We start from the raw sequence: 23,409 nt of genomic DNA, 5'->3' as shown, positions 1-23,409 counted from the left end.
AATAGCATCCAGGTAAAGGCCTCACCGTTCCCCAGGTACCCCTCCCTGTGGTCAGGTCCATCTCAAGTGGACCCACTCTCAAGGTCCCCTGAGAGCAGATTCAAATCCAGTGGACTGCCTCAGTTCCCATCTCCTCTCCTCTCTCCCACATCTCACCTGACGCTGACGTGGATGCCCTCTGCAGCCCTGCAGGAGCAAGCACCTCCTCCACCACCCTCGCCCCTCTGGCTCTGTTTTACTTGCTTCCTAACCTTTAAACACATGGGCTCCATCCTCAGCCCTGCATCCTCCCCTTCTCTCTGTTCTCTCTCCCTAGTAATTCCATCCATTTCCACAGCTTCAAAATCTCACTTTTAAATGAACTCTTATCCTGCATGTTTGCTGGGTATCTTCCACTAGCCTTCCAAATCCACCCTCTACCCTTCCCATCCAGATAGTCCTGCCCACCTAGATAACCCTCTCCAGCTAGACAGATTTTCCCATGGAGATAGCCCTGCCTACCCATGTAGCCCCTCCTTCCTAGATAGATTTTTTTCCCATGGAAATAGCCCCACCCATCCACATAGCCCCACCCTTCACTTCCTAGCAACCAGATGGGGAAACAATGGAAACAGTGACAGATTGTATTTTCTTGTGCCCCAAAATCACTGCAGATGGTGGCGGCAGCCATGAACTTAAAAGACACTTGTTCCTTGGAGGAAAAGCTATGACAAACCTAGACAGCATATTAAAAAGCAGAGACGTTACTTGGCAACAAAGATCTGTATAGTCAAAGCTATGATTTTTCCAGTAGATATGTATGAATGTGAGACTTGGCCCATAAAGAAAACTGAGCCCCGAAGAAGTGATGCTTTTGAACTAAGTGTTGGAGAAGACTCTTGAGCTGCAAGGAAATCAAACCAGTCAGTCCTAAAGGAAATCAAGCCTGAATATTCATTGGAAGGACTAATGCTGAAGCTGAAGCTCTAATACTTTGGCCACCTGATGTGAAGAACTGACTCACTGAAAAAGACCCTGATGCTGGGAAAGATTGAAGGAGGGAGGAGAAGGGGATGACAGAGGATGAGATGGTTGGATGGCATCACTGACTCAATGGACATGAGTTTGAGCAAACTCCGTGAGATGGTGAAGGACCGGTAAGCCTGGCGTGCAGAAGTCAATAGGATTGGAAAGAGTTGGAGATGACTGAGCAAATGGAAAAGGTCAGTTTTCATTCCAGCCCCAAAGAATGCTCAAACTACCACACAATTGCACTCATCTCACACACTAGTAAAGTAATGCTCAAAATTCTCCATGCCAGGCTTCAACAGTATGTGAACCGTGAACTTCCAGATGTGCAAGCTGGATTTAGAAAAGGCAGAGGAACCAGAGATCAGATTGCCAACATCCATTTGATCATCAAAAAGCAAAAGAGTTCCAGAAAAACATCTACTTCTGCTTTACTGCCTATGCCAAAGCCTTTGACTGTGAATCACAACAAACTGTGGAAAATTCTGAAAGAGACAGGAATACCAGACCACCTGACCTGCTTCTTGAGAAATCTGTATGCAGGTCAAGAAGCAACAGTTAGAACTGAACATGGAACAACAGACTGATTCCAAATAGGAAAAGGAGTATGTCAAGGCTGTATATTGTCACACTGCTTATTTAACTTATATGCAGAGTACATCATGAGAAACACGGGGCTGGATGAAGCACAAGCTGGAATCAAGACTGCAGGGAGAAATATCAATAAGCTCAGACATGAAGATGACACCACCCTTATGGCAGAAAGCGAAGAAGAACTAAAGAGCCTCTTGATGAAAGTGAAAGAGGAGAGTGAAAAAGTTGGCTTAAAACTCAACATTCAGGAAATTAACATCATGGCATCTGGTCCCATCACTTCATGGCAAATAGATGGGGAAACAGTGACAGACTATTTTGGGGGGGCTCCAAAATCACTGCAGATGGTGACTGCAGCCATGAAATTAAAAGACGCTTGCTCCTTGGAAGAAAACTTATGACCAACCTAGACAGCATATTAAAAAGCAGAGACATTACCTTGCCAACAAAGGTCCATCTAGTCAGAGCTATGGTTTTTCCAGTGGTCATGTATGGATATGAGAGTTGGACTATAAAGAAAGCTGACCACTGAAGAATTGTTGCTTTTGAACTGTGGTGTTGGAGAAGACTCTTGAGAGTCCCTTGGACTGCAAGGAGATCCAACCAGTCCCTCCTAAAGGAAATCAGTCCTGAATATTCACTGGAAGGACTGATGCTGAAGCTGAAGCTGAAGCTCTAATACTTTGGCCAGCTGATGGGAAGAACTGACTTATTTGAAAAGACCCTGATGCTGGGAAAGATTGAGGGCAGAAGAAGAGGATGACAGAGGATGAGATGGTTGGATGGCATCACTGACTCAATGGACACTAGTTTGAGTAAACTCTGGGAGTTGGTGATGGACAGGGAGGCCTGGCGTGCTGTGGTTCATGGGGTTGCAAAGAGTCGGACACGACTGAGCAACTGAACTGAACTGAACTGAGTGACTGAACAACCACTTAGATACCTATTCCCAAGTAGACAGCCCCACCCACCCATATAGCCCCACCCACCTAGATAGCCCCGCCCACTGGATAAAGGACTTCCTTGCCGTCCAGCCTTTGTTGAGAAAACCCCTTCTTCCCTCTCCCACCTGGACTTGGCAGCAGCCTCAGAACTGTCCCTCCATCTGTGTTCTTAGGCCCCACTTCACGCTCTACCACGCTGCCTAACTAGGCTCCTGGAAGAGCAGCTCTGATCACCCCTTGCCCTCGCTCAAACACTCCAGAGAGTCTTGGGGAGCCTCCGGAATGGGAGGCAGACTCCAGCCCAAGGTGAGGGCTCTCCACGTGTGCCAGCCTTCCCTCCACTTCTTCTCGGACATGGCTGTGCCCTAAGCAAACTCAACTCCCATTCCTCTAAAATCCAGTGCCTGAGCCCGTCAATACTGCTCTTCCTGCTGGGACCACCCTATGTCTGCCTGCCCTTCAGGGTCCAGCCCCGTCATCTATGCTTTCCCTATTTACTCTATTTGACCGTACATCTCCTTCTTTAAGCCTGTGAGCCCTTCATCTTCATCTCCTTGGAACGCTAGGCATGCTCTGCCCATCGTGGGTGTCTGTGCATCTTCCCTTCCACTGGACTACACGCCTGCCCCCCCACCCCCAGGGGAAGGGACAACTGAGGGGCCATAACCAGAGGTCACAGGAAAAGACTGCCTTACAGACAGCAGGTGCCCAACAACACGGTGAGAATGACCGACCACGCCAATTCTGGGAGAGGAGAAGCAACTTTTAGGATTGTTTTCACCAAAATTGGCATGAGATTCTCCATTTTCAGGGCATTTCACAGTCAATTTATCCTGAGAAAAGGCTCCTCATTGCCTGGTCTTTCAGACAGCCAGGCACAGATCAAAATTTTTGCCTTTTAAATAATTGAAACACAGAGCCACAGGATCTTATCCGCTGCAGACCAAATATGACATCTGAGTCACTATAATCCCCTCAGATGTGCAGCTCAGATCCCCAGGAGGTCTTGGGAAGCCAGACACAGTGACAGAGGCTCTGACCTTGGAGAAACACTGTGCAACCTTTCAGCTCTGGACAGCGGCCAAGACATACCTGTGCACAGGACCAGAAGGGGATGCAAAGGCAGAGCCCGCAACACAGGGATTTACTAAGAGTCGGATTAAAGTAAGTGTATCAGTCTGCCAAAGGTCTGACCTGCATTCTGACTTAGCATGCTCAACTCTGCTAATCTGAGAAACAGCGCACACACTTAATGCCCCAGCTGAACCTGACAATCGGGGAGCTGGGCGTGGAGCTGGGTGGGTGTGGGGCTGGAGGTCAGCCTGCGTCAGGACAAGGAGCCCTGATGTATGGTCAATATGGTCAAGCTACAGGAGGAGCTGAGACCAAGAGTCGGCAAGCCACTGTAGCACAGAAAGCTGTCTGACTCTAACAGGGCTCCAGCACGAATAAATGGGATAACATATGAGCCCACAAAGGTAAAGATAAAATAAAGTCTACCATCTGATCTCCTCTCTCTCTAAAAAGAAAAAAAAAAAAACCTGATTCTTTTATTCCTTCCTTAATAAGTCAAATTGTTCAGATTTTCTAAGCCCAGGTTTCCTTATCTGAAAAAATAGAAATCATAAAACTTGTCCCATTACTTCGAAAAAAATTTTTGAAGGATAGTTGACAGTAGACATGAGCAAGATTGAAAAGGTATTCTAGAGCAATCAAAAAGCAAAGTGATATTATTACTTTTAGGCAAAACAGTTATGGGAAAAAATAGCCATCCCAAGAATGAAAGGGCTTCCTGAGTCAGTAACTGGCCACTGGTCTCCACATGGGGCCACCATGTCTTACTGGCTTCCTCCCTCCTCCCTCTGTTCCTGACTCTTTCCCCTGAGTGCTTCTTTTTCCGAGTGTCTTTCCCTCCCTCACTTAGACTACGAGGTGCAGGCAAGAGCCCCAGGCACAGCAGCATCCCCAGGCAAGCCCCCAGGCTGGAGATAGAGGCCGCTCGCCAGCCAGCACCTGGCCATACAGCCCCTCCACCGGCGCAGACGTGGGGCCACGGAGCAGGACTCAGCTTAGCCACACAAGACCCATCCTCTCCCAGGATCCTCACAGATCCCAGAGTAGATGCTCCTGGACTATAGACAGGCAGACGGGGACACACAAACTAAAGAGCTCTGTCTTACCCAACACCCGCCTCCGGCCGTTCCAAAGCCCTGCTGGCAGGAAGGGGAGGGCTGAGCTGAGTCTGGAGACCTTCTTTGTTTTTTGGAAGGGAAGCAGCATCAGTCACTTCTCATTGCTGGATTGTTAAACACCTAGTTAAAGTGAAAATTCTGATACAGGCCCAGGGAGCCTCAGGAACACACTAACCCTCGTGACTGCCACAGTGGAATTCCCTGATGCAATATCCTCGTCTACACGGGATTCTGACGTGGTGAAGCCACATGAGCAAATGGGCTCTTCTAACAAAAAAGCCATAATTCAGACCCAGAAATTCCATTCCTAAGTCTGTACCCTAAAGAACTGAAAGCAAGAACTCAGATACTTGTACACTGATATTCACAGCAGCATTATTCACTGTAGCCTAAAGGCAGAAACAGCCCAAGTGTCCATCAGTTGACAAATGGATAAGCAGAATGTGGTCGGTTCATACAGCAGAATATTATTCAGCCACAAAAAAGAATGAAGTTCTGATACCCATGATACAACATGGATGAGCCTTGGAAACATCACATAAAATAAGCCAGACACAAACAGAAAAATACAGTATGATTCTACATAAATGAAATACCTAGAATAGAAAAATTCACAAACAGATTAGATGCTACCAGAGGCTGGGAGAGGGCGGAATGGGGAGTTGTTACTTAGAGCTTATAGAGTTTCCGTTTGGAGGGAGGAATTTTGGAAATAGTCTGGTGATGGCTGTACAATGCTGTGAATATAATTCATGCCACTGAACTATATACTAAGATTGGTTAAAATGAAAAACTTTGTTCTATAAATTTTATAATAAAACATTTTTAAGGGTCATAATTCACATCTTCAGCTATCAGTAGATGTGCCTTACAGACTTAGCTTTGCTGAGTTAAAAGAAATAAATCTTAAAACCACTTTTTGTGTAACTGAAAGTGCTCGATCTCACCTCCAAGTGACACCCGGGTCCCCCATTGACCTCCTGTGCTTCCTTTTAACTGCACCATTTATCAGGTGGGTCATTTATCAGGTGGGTCGTTACAACCAACCTAGATCTGAATTCAGGGGATATGCCACCGACAGTGAGATGGCAGAGGTGAGCCCCAGTGACTGGATTAACATCACGGTCAATGATGCTTGAGAATCCACAGTCACATGGAGATGCAGGGGACACAAGCAGAGATGGGGAGTGACTGTCAGTGGGTGCAGGGTCTGTCTCTGGGCTGATGAAAATGTGCAGGCTTTGGTGATGATGATTGCACAACCCTGTAAAAATACTAAAAATCACCAAACTGCACATTTTAAAGGTATTGAAATGTATCTTTTATGAAAGTGACATATCTCCACCAAGATGTTCTTTAAAAACAAATAAATGGATAACACATGCAGTCTGGGAGCTCAGCCTGCAAGGATGGGCCCCAAACTCATCAGACCCGGGTTGGAGAACGGAGGGCCTATTTCCAGGGGGGGAGATCACTGGGGAGACGTTCCAAGAAGGCAGGGAAGCAAGGCCCTGCCATGAAGCGGTCATCTCAAAGCCAAAGCTGGACAGATGGAGTCCCCACTGGGATCTGAGGACCAAGCAGGGTCCAGGCAGAAAGTTCAGGAACAAATGCACAGCTCGGAGAGGGGACGGCGGGTGAGCGGAGGCGTGTGGAGTGACCACAGGGCAGCGCAAGCACTCAGATGTCTGTCCACCGCCCTGACCGGTGGAAGACGCAGCTTCCACAGTGCACATCCAAGCCGTGCGACACGAGGCTGGTCAAGGTCGTCTCTCCTCGGCCCCAGGTGGAGAGAGGAGAGAGACAGCACGTGCTTGGAAAGTCCAAGAGACCTGAACTTAATTCTTGGCTCCCACAGCATCAGGATGACCTTGACCCCATTATCAAGACCACTGCTCCTGAGTTCCCTCACGTAAAAAATGTCATTAACACCCTCCCATAGGATGCACGGGGCTTCCCAGGTGGTGCTAGTGGTAAAGAACCCACCTACCAATGCAGGAGACGCAGGAGACTCAGGTTTGTTCCCTGGGTCAGGAAGATCCCCTGAAGGAGGGCATGGAAACCCACTCCAGTATTTTTTCCTGGAGAATCCCACCAGCACAGGAGCCTGCTGGGCTACAGTCCATAGGGCACGACTGAAGCGACTTAGCACGCAACACCTAGGATGGGCATAGGATGTAACGGTAGGAAGAGAGTACAAAGCATACTGCTCCTGCCCCGTCTACAAACACAGAACAATGGATGCTACAGCATATTATTTTAAAAATAAAAATGTAGACATTGATGCCCCAGAGATCACAGGCCCAGAGCCTGGGAGGCAGGAGGCGAGTGGTGCAAGGCGCAAAGTTAAACGCACGTTTCCCAGCACACATTTTGACGATGAGATTATTTTTGCTTTGGGGAACTAAAGGCTAGTCTGTCACTTCCCATGTAAAATTAAAGCCCTTTCCTATTTGATGAGTGTCTTAAGATGCCGCATGGAATTGCTCCCTCCCCTTACCTACAGACTGCCAGCACATTTGCTATATGGTTGTTTTTTAATTAGCTTATTTTCCAAAGCCAAGGTTGACATTTGAAGCAAAGTTTTATTTGCCAGGCAGCCTGTCCTCCAGGTCTAAGGAGTTGTTGTTTAGTTTTGGGGAGTTCACGTGGACAGCGAGGACAGGTTGATCGCCCAACCTCCTGCTCTCAAGGTCTGGACCAGCAGAGCACTTCTGGCTGGTTCGGGAGGCAGAACTTTGGCCTCAGGCTGCACACGGGGACCACGTGCCATTACTATGAGGAAGCCCGGCCTCCCTGGGTCCTGACCCTCCAGCTGGTTTCACGGTCCTGAGAGCCCACAGGCTCAGGTTGGTTGCCAAGAAAACCAGAAGACCAAGCCTCTCCCGATGGTCTTTCCCTTCTCCTTCGATATTCAGTATCAGCCAGGCCGCCTCAGATTCTATTTCTCTTTGTTTCATGTTTCCATCCTTGAAGTTTTGAATAATGTCAGCCACCCAACACCACCTTCAACGCTGCTTGACTGCTACGGAAGTTTCATGGCCCTGCTTCCTCACACGCTGGTTTTCTGTGATTTGCTAAAGCCAGCTGCCACCGCACAGCGATGTACGGAGCCTCATGGCTGCCCTGCAAAGCCGACTGGCTAAGGATTACTGTCTCCATCCCACCGATGAAAAACGGGGACCTGATTCTTTCAAACGTCTCAGAGAAAGACATGAAGTCAAAAAATGTGACCCAAGTCATTTTTCTAGGTTGTAGGCTTATTTATTTTTCTTTCTTTCTTTCCCTTCTTTGCTTTTGCTAACTAACATCTTTGAAAGGCTTTAGCCCAACATGGATTATTTTGGAAGGAGAAAAGTATATAAATGACAGAACATGACACAATGGTTGCAAAGTAAATAGAGCTTAATTGAGTAATCAAATCAACATTTCTCAACATTTCTGCCCACAGGCAATACGGAGAAGAACATTCATTTACTGTCTGAGTTTTGGCTTGCTTCTCGAAAGGACAGGAGACAAGATTATTTTCTTTTCTTTTCAGCTAGGTTCCAGCAGGCAGCACCATGAGTAGACGAGTGTATTAAAAGAAAGTCCTGTTGGCAAATGGGCAGCTTGAATATTTCATGAAATGATGGCAACACCGTGTTCTGAAATGGTGGCTTCCTCCCGGGACCTCAGAGGCCACACCTCTGTGGGTGAGCAGGGCTCAGGCCTGGTCCTAAAAGCTGAAGACCAGCTCAGCCTCCAAGGCCTTCCGGTCTCTGGGAGCATCAGGTCGGACACCAAAGGCTCAGAGATTCCGGGGATCGTGGAGGCAGGCCCCAATGACCCCCTCCCCATAGACCTCTCCTTCTTTAAATGTCTCCTGGGAAGAGGAGGGGTCCTGGGGGTCTAGCCCTGACAAGGGAGCAGGGGGACCTTGGTTCCCCTAGCTCAGGAGACTTGGGGGCTCCCTGGCCTCTGACAGCTGCAGCCTGACCGCCCGTGCTTTCTGCCTGTTCTGCCTGTAGCTCACCTGCATGGCCACCCTGCCCTTGGTTTCTACACACAGCAAAGCTGGCCAGTCCATGAACAACTGCCAACCCCTTGCCAAGGGGGCCTGGCAACACAGGCTTGTCGCTCCCTCAGGGGAGCCCTGACTGGGGCAGAATGGCGGGGAGCAAACAAAAAGGCTTGGACGCATCTCCATTCACAAAACAGTGATCTGAGTTTTGTAGGAGTTTCTTGTGGACATGCACAAACTTCTACTCTGTTGTGTAAGAAATGTTTAAACCTTTCCAATGAAAGATAACCCCAAGTCAGTTTCTAAATCTACTATCTCAGAAAAGACTTTAGCCAGAACAAAAGCAGGGTCGGGAGAGGGATGGGGGAGGGCAAGAAGTTTATTAGGCAAAGTCTAACCAGAAACCCTGAGAGATGCTCTTAGAGCATCGACGTGCACTGAGTAGGTCCAGAGACGGCAGGAGGATGGAGAATGGAGGTGGGTTCCAGGCCCGACTCTCCTGAGTGACCCTGCAGGGGCCTGTTTGCTCATCTGGGAACGGCGTTGGTTCCTACCGTTTCTCTTGCCCGTAAAATCTTCTGATCCTGGAAAGTAAATTCCCGAAGAGACAGGCATTTATTCTAGGTCTGCTTGACAGACAACACGAGTGTGGAACGGCCCCCTCCCTCTCCCTACACACTCTCACACACGCACACCAGAGGACACCCGGGAAGCGGCCCTGTGATGAAGAGCTGCCTGGGGCCTGGGGATGGGACTAGTTAGGCCTCCTCTCCCTCACCTCCATTCAGAGCCAGGTCCCCCCGGGGCTCTGGGGAGGTGAGGGCCTGTTTTCAACCTCTCTTTGTCTCCTGAGCTGCAGGCCCAAACTGCCCCCCTCTGTCCTGTAAATCCCCACCGAGGTGAATTCAGTCCCACAAGTAGCAGCTGTGCGCCCCACATGCTCCCAGACACCCCAGGGAGCTGGGCCTCCTCCTGCAGCCCCTGAGCCCCAAGTCCCCTCCCAGCTCTGCCCTCCAGGGCTCCCACCCCATCTCACCCAGCAAAGAGGTGGCAAGGCCCCAGGGGCCCCAGGTCAAGGCCTGGCCTCAAGCAACCGGTACCCATCTGGGACCTGGGCCCCACAACACAGGGGTCCTGCCAGCCCCCACCCTGCTTCCCTGCCAGGGAGTCCCTGCACCCGACTTTGAAACAGTGCTGAAGGCCCTCCGTTTCCCCAGAGGGATCTTGTCACTTCTACTTGTTTCGTACAGTATATAACCTTGAGGTTCATCGAAACAGGTGTTTACTAAATTATTTTAATAATGACAGTCGTGGCTGGGAGTGTTGCTTCATTATCAGAACACTTAGCACTTATGTCACTAAATATTTAGCACCTGATATTTTACAAAACAATTCCCCATGCCATTTAAAAATTTTTTTCTAATCAGTCTTCTCCTCTCATCCTCAGAGCCCACGATAGACGTAGGCAACCGTCAGGACAGAACCTAGAAACAGACTCACTCAGGGCGATTATCTTGCTAATTAGCCTTGTTGTTAAGTCTCCAGGTGTTTCCCAAACAATCCATCTGATTCCTTATTTTTTTAAGATTTTTTAAGTTTTTTTTTTGGATGTGCACCATTCTTAAAGTCTTTATTGAATCTGTTACAATACTGCTTCTGTTTTTTGTTTTGGATTTTTGGCCCCGAGGCATGTAGGTCCTCAGCCCCCTGACCAGGGATTGAACCCACACCCTGCTGCACTGGAAGGCCACGTCTTAACCATGGGACTGCCAGGAAAGTCCCCCAACCAGCATCCTTTAGTTCACACTGGAAAACAAAATTGTCTCCCGATTTCGAACGCGGAGCACGAACTCCAGAGTCCCTGTGAGGAGCTGTCAACTGACAGGTCACCACCAAGTGACCTCTGACCCCAGCCGGAGGGTCTTGGGCCAGGAGGGGCGGGTGCTCCAGCCCCTCACTTTCACTGTCAGCTTGGTGCCCGGGGCTCTTGGACCCTGGGAACTTGCCTCAACAGCCGAGAAAGTTCATCCCCCCCAGGGTCAAGGCTATGCTAGGAGGTTGAGCAAAGAAAGGGATGGGAATGAGAACACGGGGAGGGGGGGTGGGGAGGGGGGCAGGGACCCAGTGCTGAGAAGCAGAACAGACCGCTGTCACTTCCTACCCGAGGTCTCAGGAGCTCTGCTGCCATTCCCAGCAGGACACCAGCCAGACTCATAAACAGAGATCAGCTGTGAAGTACATACCCACTTGTTTCTGTGTTTTTCCCCTAATAAATCTAGGGGAATGTCTTCTTGCCTTTGAGCAACCCCATAGGCCAGCCCCTCCCGGCCCCACACTCCAGCAGGGCCTCAGGCCGGCCCTGGGACCCACCAGCCCCTCTGGTCACCAAGCCCTGGTGAGATTAATCTGGGGAGGAAATACATACAGGGAGGATGTTAATACAGGGCCGTGACAGGTTCAGCCTAGCGGATGCTGCCTGTGCCAGAGGTCACTGCAGGGCTGGGGCAGGAGGAACGATGGGGTGGGAGAAACCAAACGCTGGGGTGGGTTCAGAACCGGAGAGGGAAGGGGGTTGGTGAGGGCGCATCATGTGCACGGCATGGCACCTCAGTCTTCCGGGCCTCTGCCCTGGGGCAGGTACGCCTACAAGGCCCAGCAGCCAGGCTGCCCTCACCTGTGCCTCCCACCGCAGGTGCCCCTCCTGACGCTCAGACCCTGGAGCGCCACCTCCTGGAAGAGGCAGGAAGCACAGCCCCTCTGGTCTGGGGGCTGCTTTCATCCCCCCAGGGTCAAGGCTGTGCTAGGAGGTGGGGGACACAAAGATCAGCAGGCCCTCAGACCCTGATCCGAGATGCCCCTGGGTCTCCGTCTGCATCCGGCTTACACCCAGAAGAACCCGCCTCAGGCAGTTCTAAGTCACAGAGAAAACTGAAGGAAGAGTCCCAAGTCATCTCCAAGACTCACGGGCCAATGGCTCACCATCTCCTGTACCTGTAGCATCAACCTGTAGAGAACCGTTTGCCCAACGTGAGGCACAGGTGTGCAATGGTAGAGGGACTACATCACCAGTCTTCCTGTCTGCCGTGTACCAGGTCCCCAGAGGGCATTAGGCTCTTGTGTAATCTATTTAAAATAGCTCTTCTTTATTCAGTGTGTGTGTGTGTGTGTGTGTGTGTGTGTGTGTGTGTGTGTGTGTGTGTGTATGTGCATGCGCACACATTTAAATACTGTTAGCATGTGCTCCGTGGAAATAATGAATAATTGATTCTTGTAATAGATTCGATTGTCTAGTACTCTGATACACTGGAAAGTGTCTGAGTGGTACTAGGAACGGTATTTGGAAACTTAAAAGCCCTTTTCTCCGGGTTTCTCCACACAGAATCCGAGAAAGAGAAGCTAATGTCAACCTGCACAAGCTGGGGTGCAGGTAACAATGCCCTCCGACCCCTGACCGTGATTACTATCACTTTATTACGATGAGGACTGTCCTGCCGCATCGCTAAGTCCCACTTTGAAAAGAAAAGCACGGTGTGTCTTCCGCTCCCAGAACACGCCTCCCCCTCTGCCTCGTCTCCAGCAGATAAGGGACGGTCTGATGTTTTATTTGTTAAATGGTTGACTATTAAGAAACTCATTTGCTAGCTGGAGCCTGCAATGGAAAATCAGCCCAGAAAAGTGGGAGGCTGGCAAGCAACCAGAGCAGATGGGAGATGGAGGTGAGGGGAGGCTCACGAGCCCCTTCCAGTCTGGACCTGGGGTCAGGGGCCAGCCCTCGGGGAACCTGCGGGCTGTTCCAACGTGCTGACACCTCTCCACACCCTGACCGCCGACCCCTGCAACAGCACTGCAAACCAGGACGAAAGGGCCCATGCACTAAGTGATGGGAAGAGGAGGGTGTAACCCCCAGCCCCGGCAACTTCTCTGGCCCTCCACTCTGGCTGCCCGACGTCATCATCCGCTCCTCCGGCCTCTCGGGTCCTGAAACCCTGACCCCGGGCATGTTCCACGGCCCCGTTAGTTCTGAAGCCACAGCCAGCCCTTCCTGGCAGACGCTCCTGCTCCTCCAGGTCTGCCCCTCCTCCTCACCTCCTGCCCCAGGAGGACCCCGGCAATGCCAAGGATGGGGGTGGCTGGGAGGGAGAAGACAGCAGGGAGACGGGGGTCCTGGTGCTCTCACACCTGAGAACCACGTCCAGGAAAGGAGGCAAAACTGCTCCGAGAATTATATAATCACTGCGGCTTCAAGGGAGAGGACTGGGATCCAGGTTGCCATAGCGTTTGTGGCGTGTGGCTGGGAAGGCAGTGCGCCCGGCCACGCGCCCTGCTGCCCGCCCCTCCATCTTCCTCGCAGACCTCACAGGGCCTCTGCTCCTACTTTGAATGTCTGCTCCCCGCAGACGGGAGGGGAGGAAGTGCTGGGGGATGGGGGGGGGGGGGCAAAAGGAAGGGGAAAAAGGGCCAAAAAGGATTTGTCCTACAGAGAAAGGGGGCCCTAGGAACTGCTGAGGATTATCGCCACATGAATAACAATCATGACTACAGGTCACTGCCATTGTGGGTGACAGCCAGGACGTGGCCACTGGGCGCTCCGCTTCAAGGCTGCCTGGGCCGAGCTGGGAGCCCCGAGGGCAGAAACCCACCCCCCTCCACTCTTCACAGACATCACCCTTTCTTTTGTGTCACTCCCGCCTCCCTCTGAATCCATCCAGGACTCCATCAGGAGGGGCACAGTGGAACAGGTGAGGGGTGGGACATGGGGACAGAGCTGCCCTCCTGACCCGAAAGCCACGGCTCACCCTAGAACCCATGGCCCTTGACACAATCGTTCGCACTAAAAGAGGCCACAGTCTCCCCATGGCCACCCAAGCTGGAGATCAGTTTTAGGTTGGACAGAGCCCAGGGAAGCTGCCCGGCGGCCTCTGGCTCCAAAAGGGTAGGGACTCTGCCTGCTAAGGGTGAGGCTGGGGGCCAAAGGAGGGAGGAGGCTGGAAAGGAGAGACACAGAGACAAAAACCACCAGGCTGTCCTCACAGGAGCACCTGATGTGCCCAGACAGTAGCAGGACCAACAGCGACAGGTACTGAGAACGAAGAGGCTGGAAGGAAGCATGTAAACAGGGAGGCTTGGGAAACTGGGAGAGGCCAGGCAGAGTCTGCACCCAGAGGCAGAGGAAGCCACCCGGGAGGCCCAGCCGGAGCTGGAGGCGGCCACACTCCAACAAGACCGGCCCTCTCCACTCCATATCGACCTTAATTGCTGAGCAGTGCCAAAAAATAATAACTTGTTAATATGGGCGGGGGGGGGGGGGGGGTGGGGGTGGGGGGTAAGGGAGAAAGTTTCCAGGAAGCTGGGAGTTGCCTGAAAGCCTTCCCCCCTCGCAGGGGGAGCGGCTGACACTTGATGCCAAGGATGGAGACGCTGGAAAACACTGGGCGACAGTGTACAGCCGCGTGAGCTCGGCACACCCTTTATTATTGCCTTAAAACATGAGAAAGCAGGGCCCACACACCGCCCGATTTCTAACCCCCGCTGACATCCTCAGGTGCTAGCCCGCATGTGGGTGCGAATAAGAACACACGGGGCGTAGGCGCGCGGGGTCAGTGGCTGCAGAGAGGTGGGAGGGTGTAGGTGAGCCGAGAAGGGGGACACAGAGAGAGGGAAAGAGGGGGAGAAGGAAAGGGAGAGGCGCCGAGACTCACAGCCTTCTCTCGGCCCCCACCCGCCCGCCGGAGCGCGCTGCCCAGGCGGGGGCGCGGGGCCGGGGCGCCGGGCAGCGGGCGGGGGCGCCGGCCGGCCTGGTGCGGGGCGCGCGCGCCCGCGCGAGGCGAGGACCCCGGCCCGCGGGGGCCGGGGCGTCGCCGGCCGGGCAGTCGGGCTCCCCTGGCGAGCGCGAGCCAGCGAGGCCGGAGCAGACACTTGGGAACTTTTCCCCTCGCCCGGAATTTCTCCGGACGCGCGGCTCCGGGGGGCCCGCGGGCGCAGGCGGGGGAGGGGCGGGGATTTTCCGCTCGCTTCGGCCCGGGTCCCGCGGGCCCCCGGCCGCTCCGGGAGAAGGACGCGCGGGCGAGGCCGGCGGGCGCGGCGGCGGGGTCCAGCCTTACCTTGGTGGTTCTCCTCCGGAATGTACATCCTCGTGTTTTCATTGACCATGGACCAAGAATCGTGTGAGCAGGAGAAGAAGCCACGAAGAGGAGGAAATGTCAAACACCCCCGAGCGGGTCTGCCCTGATCCCTGCTCCGGGCCGGCGGTTCTCGTGCAGAATCGAGGGAGCCGTGGGTCTGCAGCAGCTCTTCTTTACCTCTGACGATTACCTGATCCCCATCATTGCATCAAACACCAGAAACCGTTCCTTTCCACTCCTGCCTCCTTCGGCGGGGCTGTCGCGCATCCTCAGCACATCCGGGCCCCTTTCAAGAATTCAGCGCCGCACCTCTGGCGGCCACAGCATTTGAGAAAATAAATCGGGAGGCAGAGCGAGAGGAGGCGGAAGGGGAGAGGGGCGCGCGGACCCCGGGGCGGGGGGAGGGCCCGCCGGCCGCCGGCCCGAACCGTCTCCGCCCGCTCTCGGCGCGTCCTCCCCGGCCCGGCTCCGCTTTCTCTGCCCGAAGGTCCGGCGAGTCCCGAGGGCGAGGAGGCAGGAAGGCGCCGCCGCTCCGGGCCGCGCCGCGCGCCGCTCTGGCAGGAGCTGTTTCTGCAGAGGCGGCGAGAGGGAGCCGCGGGCAGGAGCGCGGAGCGCGGCGCTCACCCCGCGGCCCGCCGCCCCGCCCGCCCGCCCGGCGCGCCCCAGGCGGACGCGCTGAACGCTTCCAGATGTGGCGGCGGCGCGCGGGGCCGGGCGCACGGCGCGGGGCGCACGGCGCGGGGCACGCGGCGCCGACTCGAGCCCGGCTAGAGCCCCAGCTCGCCCGATCGCCCGCGCCTCGGCCCACATGCCGTCCAGACACACCCCTCGCGCCCCGCCCCGGCCCCCAAGTCCTGCGCGGGCGCCAAGGCGGCGAGGCCTCGGGCGCGCAATTCCAGGAGGGGCTGCCGTCAGCCCACCTAGAGTCTCGGCGGGTCGGGCCACTGAGCAAAAGGAGCCGCGATGCCAAGGCTCTGTTTGATCGATTAGGACCAGGGCGGTTGCACGAGTGGCGTGGAGAGGCGAGGATGGGGCGAGACAGGGCAGGGAGAGAGGGCCCGAGGGGCGGAGCCTCCTGGCGAGGCAGCGGTGCCCAGATGTCTGAGCAGATTAATAGGCCGGGGTTTCTTAATTCCTCCGAGGCACCGGAGCACGTGTGCTACTCGAGATCCTTACCTTCTCCTCTTAATTATTTCTGCCACTCCAGCGGGAATCCGCGGAGCGCTTTCCTTCCGGAGCGGCGGACCTTTCTCCCCGTCCTCAGGCAGCCACGGAAGGTCCATGGCACCCCCTGCAGGCCCGGGCTCCTGACAGTGGGCTGCCGGGCCCTGGCAGGGGCGCCTACAGCTCCCACTTGGGAAAACACCCCGCTTCCTACTCTCAGACCCTCACTCCCCAGCCGCCCTTCTCCCCGCGGGGGGAGCCCATCCATCTCCCGTGTCCCGTGTCCGTGGTGTGACAGCCCAGACCCGTCTTCCTGAACGCCAGGCTACACGGCCAACTTAGTCTCCGCTCGGGCATCTCAAAACCCAACAGAGCCAATGCGGAATTCCTTGCTTTCTGTGCAAAACTTGCTCCTCAACAGTCTCCCCGTCTCTCAGTTGATGGGCCCAAAGCTCTGGAGTGGTTCTTGATTGCTTTCTCTCATCTGGTCCTTCGCGAAATCCCGAAGACTCTTCAATGTGACCACTTCGCAGTCCCCCTGCAGCAGCCCCAGCCTGAGCCCACATGCCCCTCACTCGAGCTCCTGCAGAGGGTCTGTTCCCTCTTCGAAGCCCTCCTCTCCTTGGGTATCTTCTCAGTACAGCACCTAAAGGGTCACGTGTCAGCACCTCTCTGTGCATCGGCACCTACCTCTGACCCTCCTCCGCAGGGCTCCCTGTTCACTTAGTAAAAGCTGGGCCCTCAGGGCAGCCTCCAGGGACCCGCGGCTGCTGAGTCCAGGTGCCCTCAGTGCCTCTCCCCCGGCGTCCCTGATCCAGACTCACCCTCTCCGCTCTGTGCCCCCAGGCTCTCCAGGACACCCCTCCTTCTCACTCACACACCCCCAGAGCCCTTTGCTCTAGCTGTCTGCCCTGCCTGCAACCCCCGCCTCAGCTGTCTACCCGACGAACCCCCTCATCTGCAAGACTTTGCTCAAATTGCACTTTCTCAGCGAGGTTCACTCTGACCGCCCCACTTAGTATAGTGGACCTGTGGATGGATCTTTATGGTTCATCGAGTCCATGCCTGTGGAACCGCGAATACGGAACTCCAAAATGCAATCGCAGATACCGGGAACAGCCAAACACCTTTTTGTAAAAGGAGCTTGAGAACCCACGGATTTCAGCATACACAGAGGTCCTGGAGTCAATCTCCCACTGCACCTAGCAGCCCCTCCAGAGCCCTCAATCTCCCCTTCCTCCACTTTTAATTTTTTTGTTTAATCCGTGTGTAACATACCATATAGTCTACTTATTCATTTATTGCATGGTTTATTGACTGTTTGCCCCACTAAAACGTAAACCCCGTGAGGGCAGGGAACTCTGTGCTTTTTGCACACCAGTTTATCTCAAGTGTACAGAACAATGTCTGGCAGAGGGAAAGAGTCCCTAAGATGCATCAAAATGCCTCTCTAGGCACCCGGATTTGTGTCTGAATCCTCACCAGTTCAGCCCCATTCCTTGGGCCAAGGATTTGGGCCCCAGCTTACAATGCCAAGGCCCCTGCGAGAGGTATTAAGCTCTATTATCCATCTTCTTCATTCTACCGTGAACAGTGGTCTAGATTTGGTTGGTTAGGAGAGAAATCTGGCTTCTTTACCATTCTGGTGTGTTCACACTCAATTTTCAAGCTAAGAGAAAAAAATCAGTAACAACACAAATCCAAAGATCCCTTCCATTTAGCTTTAGAGTGCACCACCATAGGCTGTGTTTCAGAGGCCCGTGCACCTGTTTATTTGTTTAAACTAATACTAAAATTGTTTTGCACCCCTCTACACACGGCACTACAGGAATAATGACAATATCGGACAGTGCTCAGTGGGCTGGGCTGTGACATCCTCAGTGCAAGGATAATGCTGGTGCTACTGTTGTGATTGCCATCCCCATTTTACAGATACGGAAACTGAGACTTAGAGACTGTGTGTCCAGAGTCATCCAGTTGGTAAACTGTGGAGCCTGGACTTAGCCCAGGAGGATCTGACTCCAAACACATGGTGATACCATGATCCTATGCTCAAAAAGGGTGCCCAAGGGTGACCTTGGGTGGGACAGGGCATGGGGCAGTCTAAAGTGACAGGAAAATGATTGCTTAAAATGATTAAAAGACATTTGCTTCTTGGCAGAAAGGCTATGACAAACCTAGACAGCTTATTAAAAAGCAGAGACATTACTTTGCCTACAAAGGTCCATATAGTCAAAGATATGGTTTTTCCAGTAGTCATGTATGGATATGAGAGTTGTACCATAAGAAAGGCTGAGCACAAAGAAGAATTGATGCTTTCAAACTGTGGCACTGGAGAAGACTCTTGGGCGTCTCTTGAACAGCAAGGAGATCAAATCAGTCAACCCTAAAGGAAATCAACCCTGATATTCATTGGAAGGACTGATGCTGAAGCTGAAGCTCCAATACTTTGGCCACCTGATGCGAAGAGCTGACTCATTGGAAAAGACCCTGCTGCTGGGAAAGATAGAAGGCAGGAGGAGAAGGGGGTAACAGAGGATGAGATGGTTGGATGGCATTATCAACACAGTGGGCGTGAGTTTGAGCAAACTTTGGGAGATAGTGAAGGACTGGGAAGCCTGCCATGCTGCAGTTCATGGGGTCACAAAGAGTCAGATACTCCTGAGTGACTAAACAACAACACAGTAGCTAGAAGTTGAGAATTAAAGACAAAAACCTATCTTTGGGTTTCAGAATAAATGATAGCCCACTCACTCTGCGCACTCTTTTTTAAATATTTGTTTATTATTTATTTTTATTTATCTTCATTGTTGCCTGTGGGGTCACAAAGAATCAGACATGACTTAGTGACTGAGCCACCACAGCAAAATGATTGCAAAGAATGCCTTAGGGGGTTCACAGGGAGCTGGGTAACTGAGAGCTGGTGCCCCGTGTCAGGGCCACTGGCAGGATTTACAGCCAGGCTTTTCTCCAGGTAGGCGCCATGTAAATCTAGCAAGTAAATATTACCTTCATGCCTCTCCAGTTTGGTTTTTCACTTATCTTTTCAGCTGTGAAACGTATTTTTTGCCTTCCAGAAAAAGGTACTTTCTAAATATTTGGTCTTGCAACGAGCACCCATATCTCAGCTTCTCACTTTGGAACACAGCCCTGGGTGCTCCCTTTCCAGGGAACAGATTCTCAATGTGACAAACAGAAGCCATCCCGGATTCCTACTGGGGTTTGGGAGGTGGGCGCCGAGGAGGGATCTTTCTGTCTTTCGTGACCTGACTGTACCCTTCGGTGAGGCTCTCACCTCTGCTCTCCTGGGCAGGGTGCTACAGACAGGCACTCTTCTGGTGCGGTGTATGGTGTAATATCTGGACGCAAATGTGCCTTTCCTCCAGCCGTCTTCCCACTACATCTTAAATGTCTTCAGAAAGAGAACTGTGTTCATTTTTCTTTGTGTGAGTCTAATGCTTGGTGTACAGGGACACTCACTGTATGTTGAGTGAATGATTCATTCTGGAAAAGATTCCTTAAAGTGATCACAAAAAATTTTTTTTGGAAGCAATTAACAGTGCAGTGAATTTGTTAATTACAATACATTTGTAAGAGTGAAAAACTTGGAAACAATCTAAATACCCAACATAAAAGGTTGATTAGATGAAAATAGTAAGAGATTATTGTAGCAGCCACTATCGAAAACAGTATGCTGTGCGCTCAGTCACGTCCAACTCAGTGTAACCCCATGGCCTGTAGCCCACCAGGCTCCTCTCTCCATGAGATTTTCCAGGCAAGAATATGGGAGTGGGTTGCCATTTCCTACTCCAGGGGAATCTTCCCAACCTAGGGATCAAACCTGTGTCTCTTGCATCTCCTGCATTGGCAGGCAGATTCTTTACCACTGTGCCACCCGGGAAGCCTGGGAAACAGTATGGAGGTTCCCAAAAAGCTAAAAATACAGTTACCATATGATCCAGCAATCCAACTCCTGGGCATAGATCCAGAAAAGATGAAAACTCTAATTCAAAAAGATACATGCACCCCAGTGTTCAAAGCAGCACTATTTGTAATAGCCAAGACATGGAAGAAAAGTAAATCTCCATCAACAGAATGGATAAGGAAGATGTGGTATATTTATATACTTCACACAATGGAATATTATTTGCCCATAAAAAAGAATGAGATAAAGGCATTTGCAGTGATGTGGATGGACCTAGAAACTATCCTACTTAGTGAAGTAAGTCAGACAGAGAAGGAGAAATATCGTATAATATCACTTTTATGTGGAAGCTTAAAAAGGGTACAAATGAACTTATTTACAAAACAGAAATAGAGTCAGAGCCTGAGAGAACAAACTTATGGTTACCAGGGGCAAGGAGGGAAGAGATAAATTGGGAGGTTGAGACTGACATATATACACTATCATATACAAAACAGGTAACTAGTAAGGAGCTACTGTATAGCGCAGGTAACCATAGGCAACATCCTGCCATAAACCACAAATGGAAAAGAATAGATACATACATACATATGTATATAATGAAATCACTTTCTGTAGCCCTGAAACTAACACAGTATTGTGAATTAACTATAGTTCAAGTTTTTTTTTTTTAAGATTTTTAGTCACTTGCTCCTCAGAACAACCCTATGAGGGAAGCACCATTACTCCTACTTTACAGACTACTGTGGGTATGGAAAATCCCACAGGTGGAGGAGCCTGGTGGGCTGCAGTCCATGGGGTCGCTAAGAGTCGGACACGACTGAGCGACTTCACTTTCACTTTTCACTTTCATACATTGGAACAGAAAGTGGCAACCCACTCCAGTGTTCTTGCCTGGAGAATCCCAGGGACGGGGGAGCCTGGTGGGGTGCCGTCTGCGGGGTCGCACAGAGTCGGACACGACTGAAGCGACTTAGCAGCAGTAGCAGCAGTGGATATGGAGAGCTGGTCATGCTGTGTTCTATGAGGGTCACGTCACAGCTGATGAGTGCTGGAAAACCTGTGATTTGAACCCAGCTGTCTGTCCTCAGAGTCTCTGCTATCACCTGCCTCGTGGATAAACCAGGGAGCACCCATACAGAGATGTGAACCACAACAAGGAATTATACTAGGGACATGGACAAAGACTATTTACACTATAAGAAAACAGGCTATGAAATTTTATGTGTGTTATGATTCCATTTTTCTTCTAAAGGCAAGTATGTGTTTGAACTAGGAAAAAGGCTAAAAAGTGTTCATCCTGAAATGTTGACAGTAACTTTCTTTGGGAGGTGGGATGACGGGTATGTTTTTCTTCTTTCTTCCTGTCTGGCCCACAGCTTTGGAAGCCAGACCTCTGGGCAGAACCACACCCCCACTAGCCCCCTGCAGCCAGGAACACCTCTGAGGAGTCAGCCTGGATTAACCCTCCCCTCAAAGCCCCACGGGTCCCTTCCCATCATCTCCCTCTGTCCACCCTGACCACCTCTCAGCACTAAATGCTGCTGCCGCCTCCTGCAGAAATAACCTGTCCAGCATCTTTGCCCAAACGCTCACCCTCCAAGGTGAGGACCTAGAGTGTCAGTCATTCTGTGCAGAGGAGAGAGGCCAGGAGCTCCAGGTAACAGTGACCTTCTGGGAATATGTTTCAGACTTAAATTTCTAACCCACAGGATTGTCTGTGTGTAAGTATTTATAGGGGTGGGCATTTCAGACCAGGTAAAGATGATAGGCAAATAATATGGCCCTCCTTCCATGTGCCTTCCAAACCTCTTTACCTTTGTGAAGGACCACATAGGACCATGTAGGGCCATTCTTCCCCAGAGGCCAGACTGGAACCTGATTTTACAGCCATGTTGTCTGTACACATTGCATTGAATGAAAATGCTCCTGGCAAGTCAGCCCCATCTCAGCCCCAAGGGGAGGCCAGAGTGTTTGGAGGTGAAGGGGCTCAGCCCTCATTCACATCATCCTTACATCACAGGGGAAACAACAGGGAGGACAGGCCCACCCTTGTGATCTCCAGCGACTCAACCCCAAGACAGAAAGCGGCAGGTTGGTGGCCGGCCTGGCCCTGGCGACTGGCCCTCCACATCTGGGTCTCATTCTGCATCAGCAGGACACCAGTCCAGGCCAAGGCACACGGTCAGCTGGGACTTCGCCTGTGAAAAACCAGGTAATGGGGCCCCATGGCCTACAGCTTTTTGCAAAGAGAAGCCAATGCAAGAAAGCAGATTAATGTTTGAAATTATTTTCTTAGCTTCTCATCAAGGCCCCCGGGGAAGTCAGTTTCCTGTGGATGACCTGCTGACTCCAGAAGAAACCCCACAGACCCCTTCATCCCCAGCTGCCCACTTCCGAGGGGCTTAAAGGCCACATGGACACAGGTTCCCACGTGTGTCAGTGTATTGTGTCACACTAAGTCACTTCAGTCGTGTCCGACTCTTTGCGACCCCATGGACTGTAGCCCACCAGGCTCCTCTGTCCATGGGATTCTCCAGGCAATAATACTGGAGAGGGTTGCCATTTCCTTCTCCAGGGAATCTTCCAAACCCGGAGACTGAACCTGCATTTCTAAAGTCTCCTGCGTTGGCAGCCGGGTACTTTACCACTAGTACCACCTGGGAAGTTAGTGTCTTAAGGCTGCCAAGAACTGACAGCTTGCTGGGTAGTTTAAGATGACAGACATGTTTCTGCCTTTCAGTTTTGGAGGCTAAAAGTCTCAAATCCAGCAGGGTCATGAATATGAAAACAGGCCACACGGATAGGAATCTCTCCAAATATTTACATCCTCAGGAAGGAAAACCAAATGCCCTTAGACTGATCCCACTTGGTACTAGAGCTGGCTTGGTCACTGTCTCTGGGAAGCTCCAAGCCCCGGGGGTGGAGGCGTTATAACTGATCACCATCACTCTCACAGAAGTTCAACGCCCCATCACACATCTGAGGCAGGCAGAGCTGAGTCCGGGGGCTTACAGAACACCCAGAAAGGATGCCTCCTAGGAGGCAAGCATTGTTAACTTACCAAATCACTTCCATTCAATAGCCAGGTGGAGCCTGGTGCAACCAAGAACCTGGCGGCTTTCAGTCACGGCAGGGTACTCCCAACCATCTCCTCACATGACCCTGTAGAATCAGCACTGCCCTAGGGAGGTCTTGGATAACAATCATCCTTGACGACCAATGGCATTCCTTCACAATTCACCAGTTTTGCCATATTGTCATATTTCATATCAGATTAAAATTTTCTGCCCTTCTCATGTTCAGTCCTGTTTCTATCGTCATTGTTTGCATTGAATAGAACTTCATTATTTCACTATTAACTAAAACCTTGGGGATCACTTTTTTCCCCAAATTGACTAATGCTGCTTATCAAGTGACACCTATAGAAACTTCTACTGCAGTTTAGTCCCAAAGA

The 23,409-nt window shown here is 51.7% G+C and overlaps 1 protein-coding gene across 1 annotated transcript in view; it reads right to left on the bottom strand.

The window, feature by feature from the left end:
- Positions 1-14,960, bottom strand: part of CACNA1C (calcium voltage-gated channel subunit alpha1 C) — a 386,005-nt gene extending 371,045 nt beyond the window's left edge. The window contains exon 1 of the mRNA XM_052641427.1: positions 14,843-14,960. Coding sequence (XP_052497387.1) covers positions 14,843-14,891 — 49 coding nt within the window. The 5' untranslated portion in view covers positions 14,892-14,960. The remainder of the gene's footprint in view (positions 1-14,842) is intronic.
- Positions 14,961-23,409: the final 8,449 nt, after the last annotated feature.

This window comes from Budorcas taxicolor, chromosome 5, assembly GCF_023091745.1.
Source record: "Budorcas taxicolor isolate Tak-1 chromosome 5, Takin1.1, whole genome shotgun sequence".
In the NCBI taxonomy this organism is placed as follows: domain Eukaryota; kingdom Metazoa; phylum Chordata; class Mammalia; order Artiodactyla; family Bovidae; genus Budorcas; species Budorcas taxicolor.
Note: the sequence above shows the minus strand (reverse complement) of the source record. Positions and strands in the feature narration are given on the sequence as shown.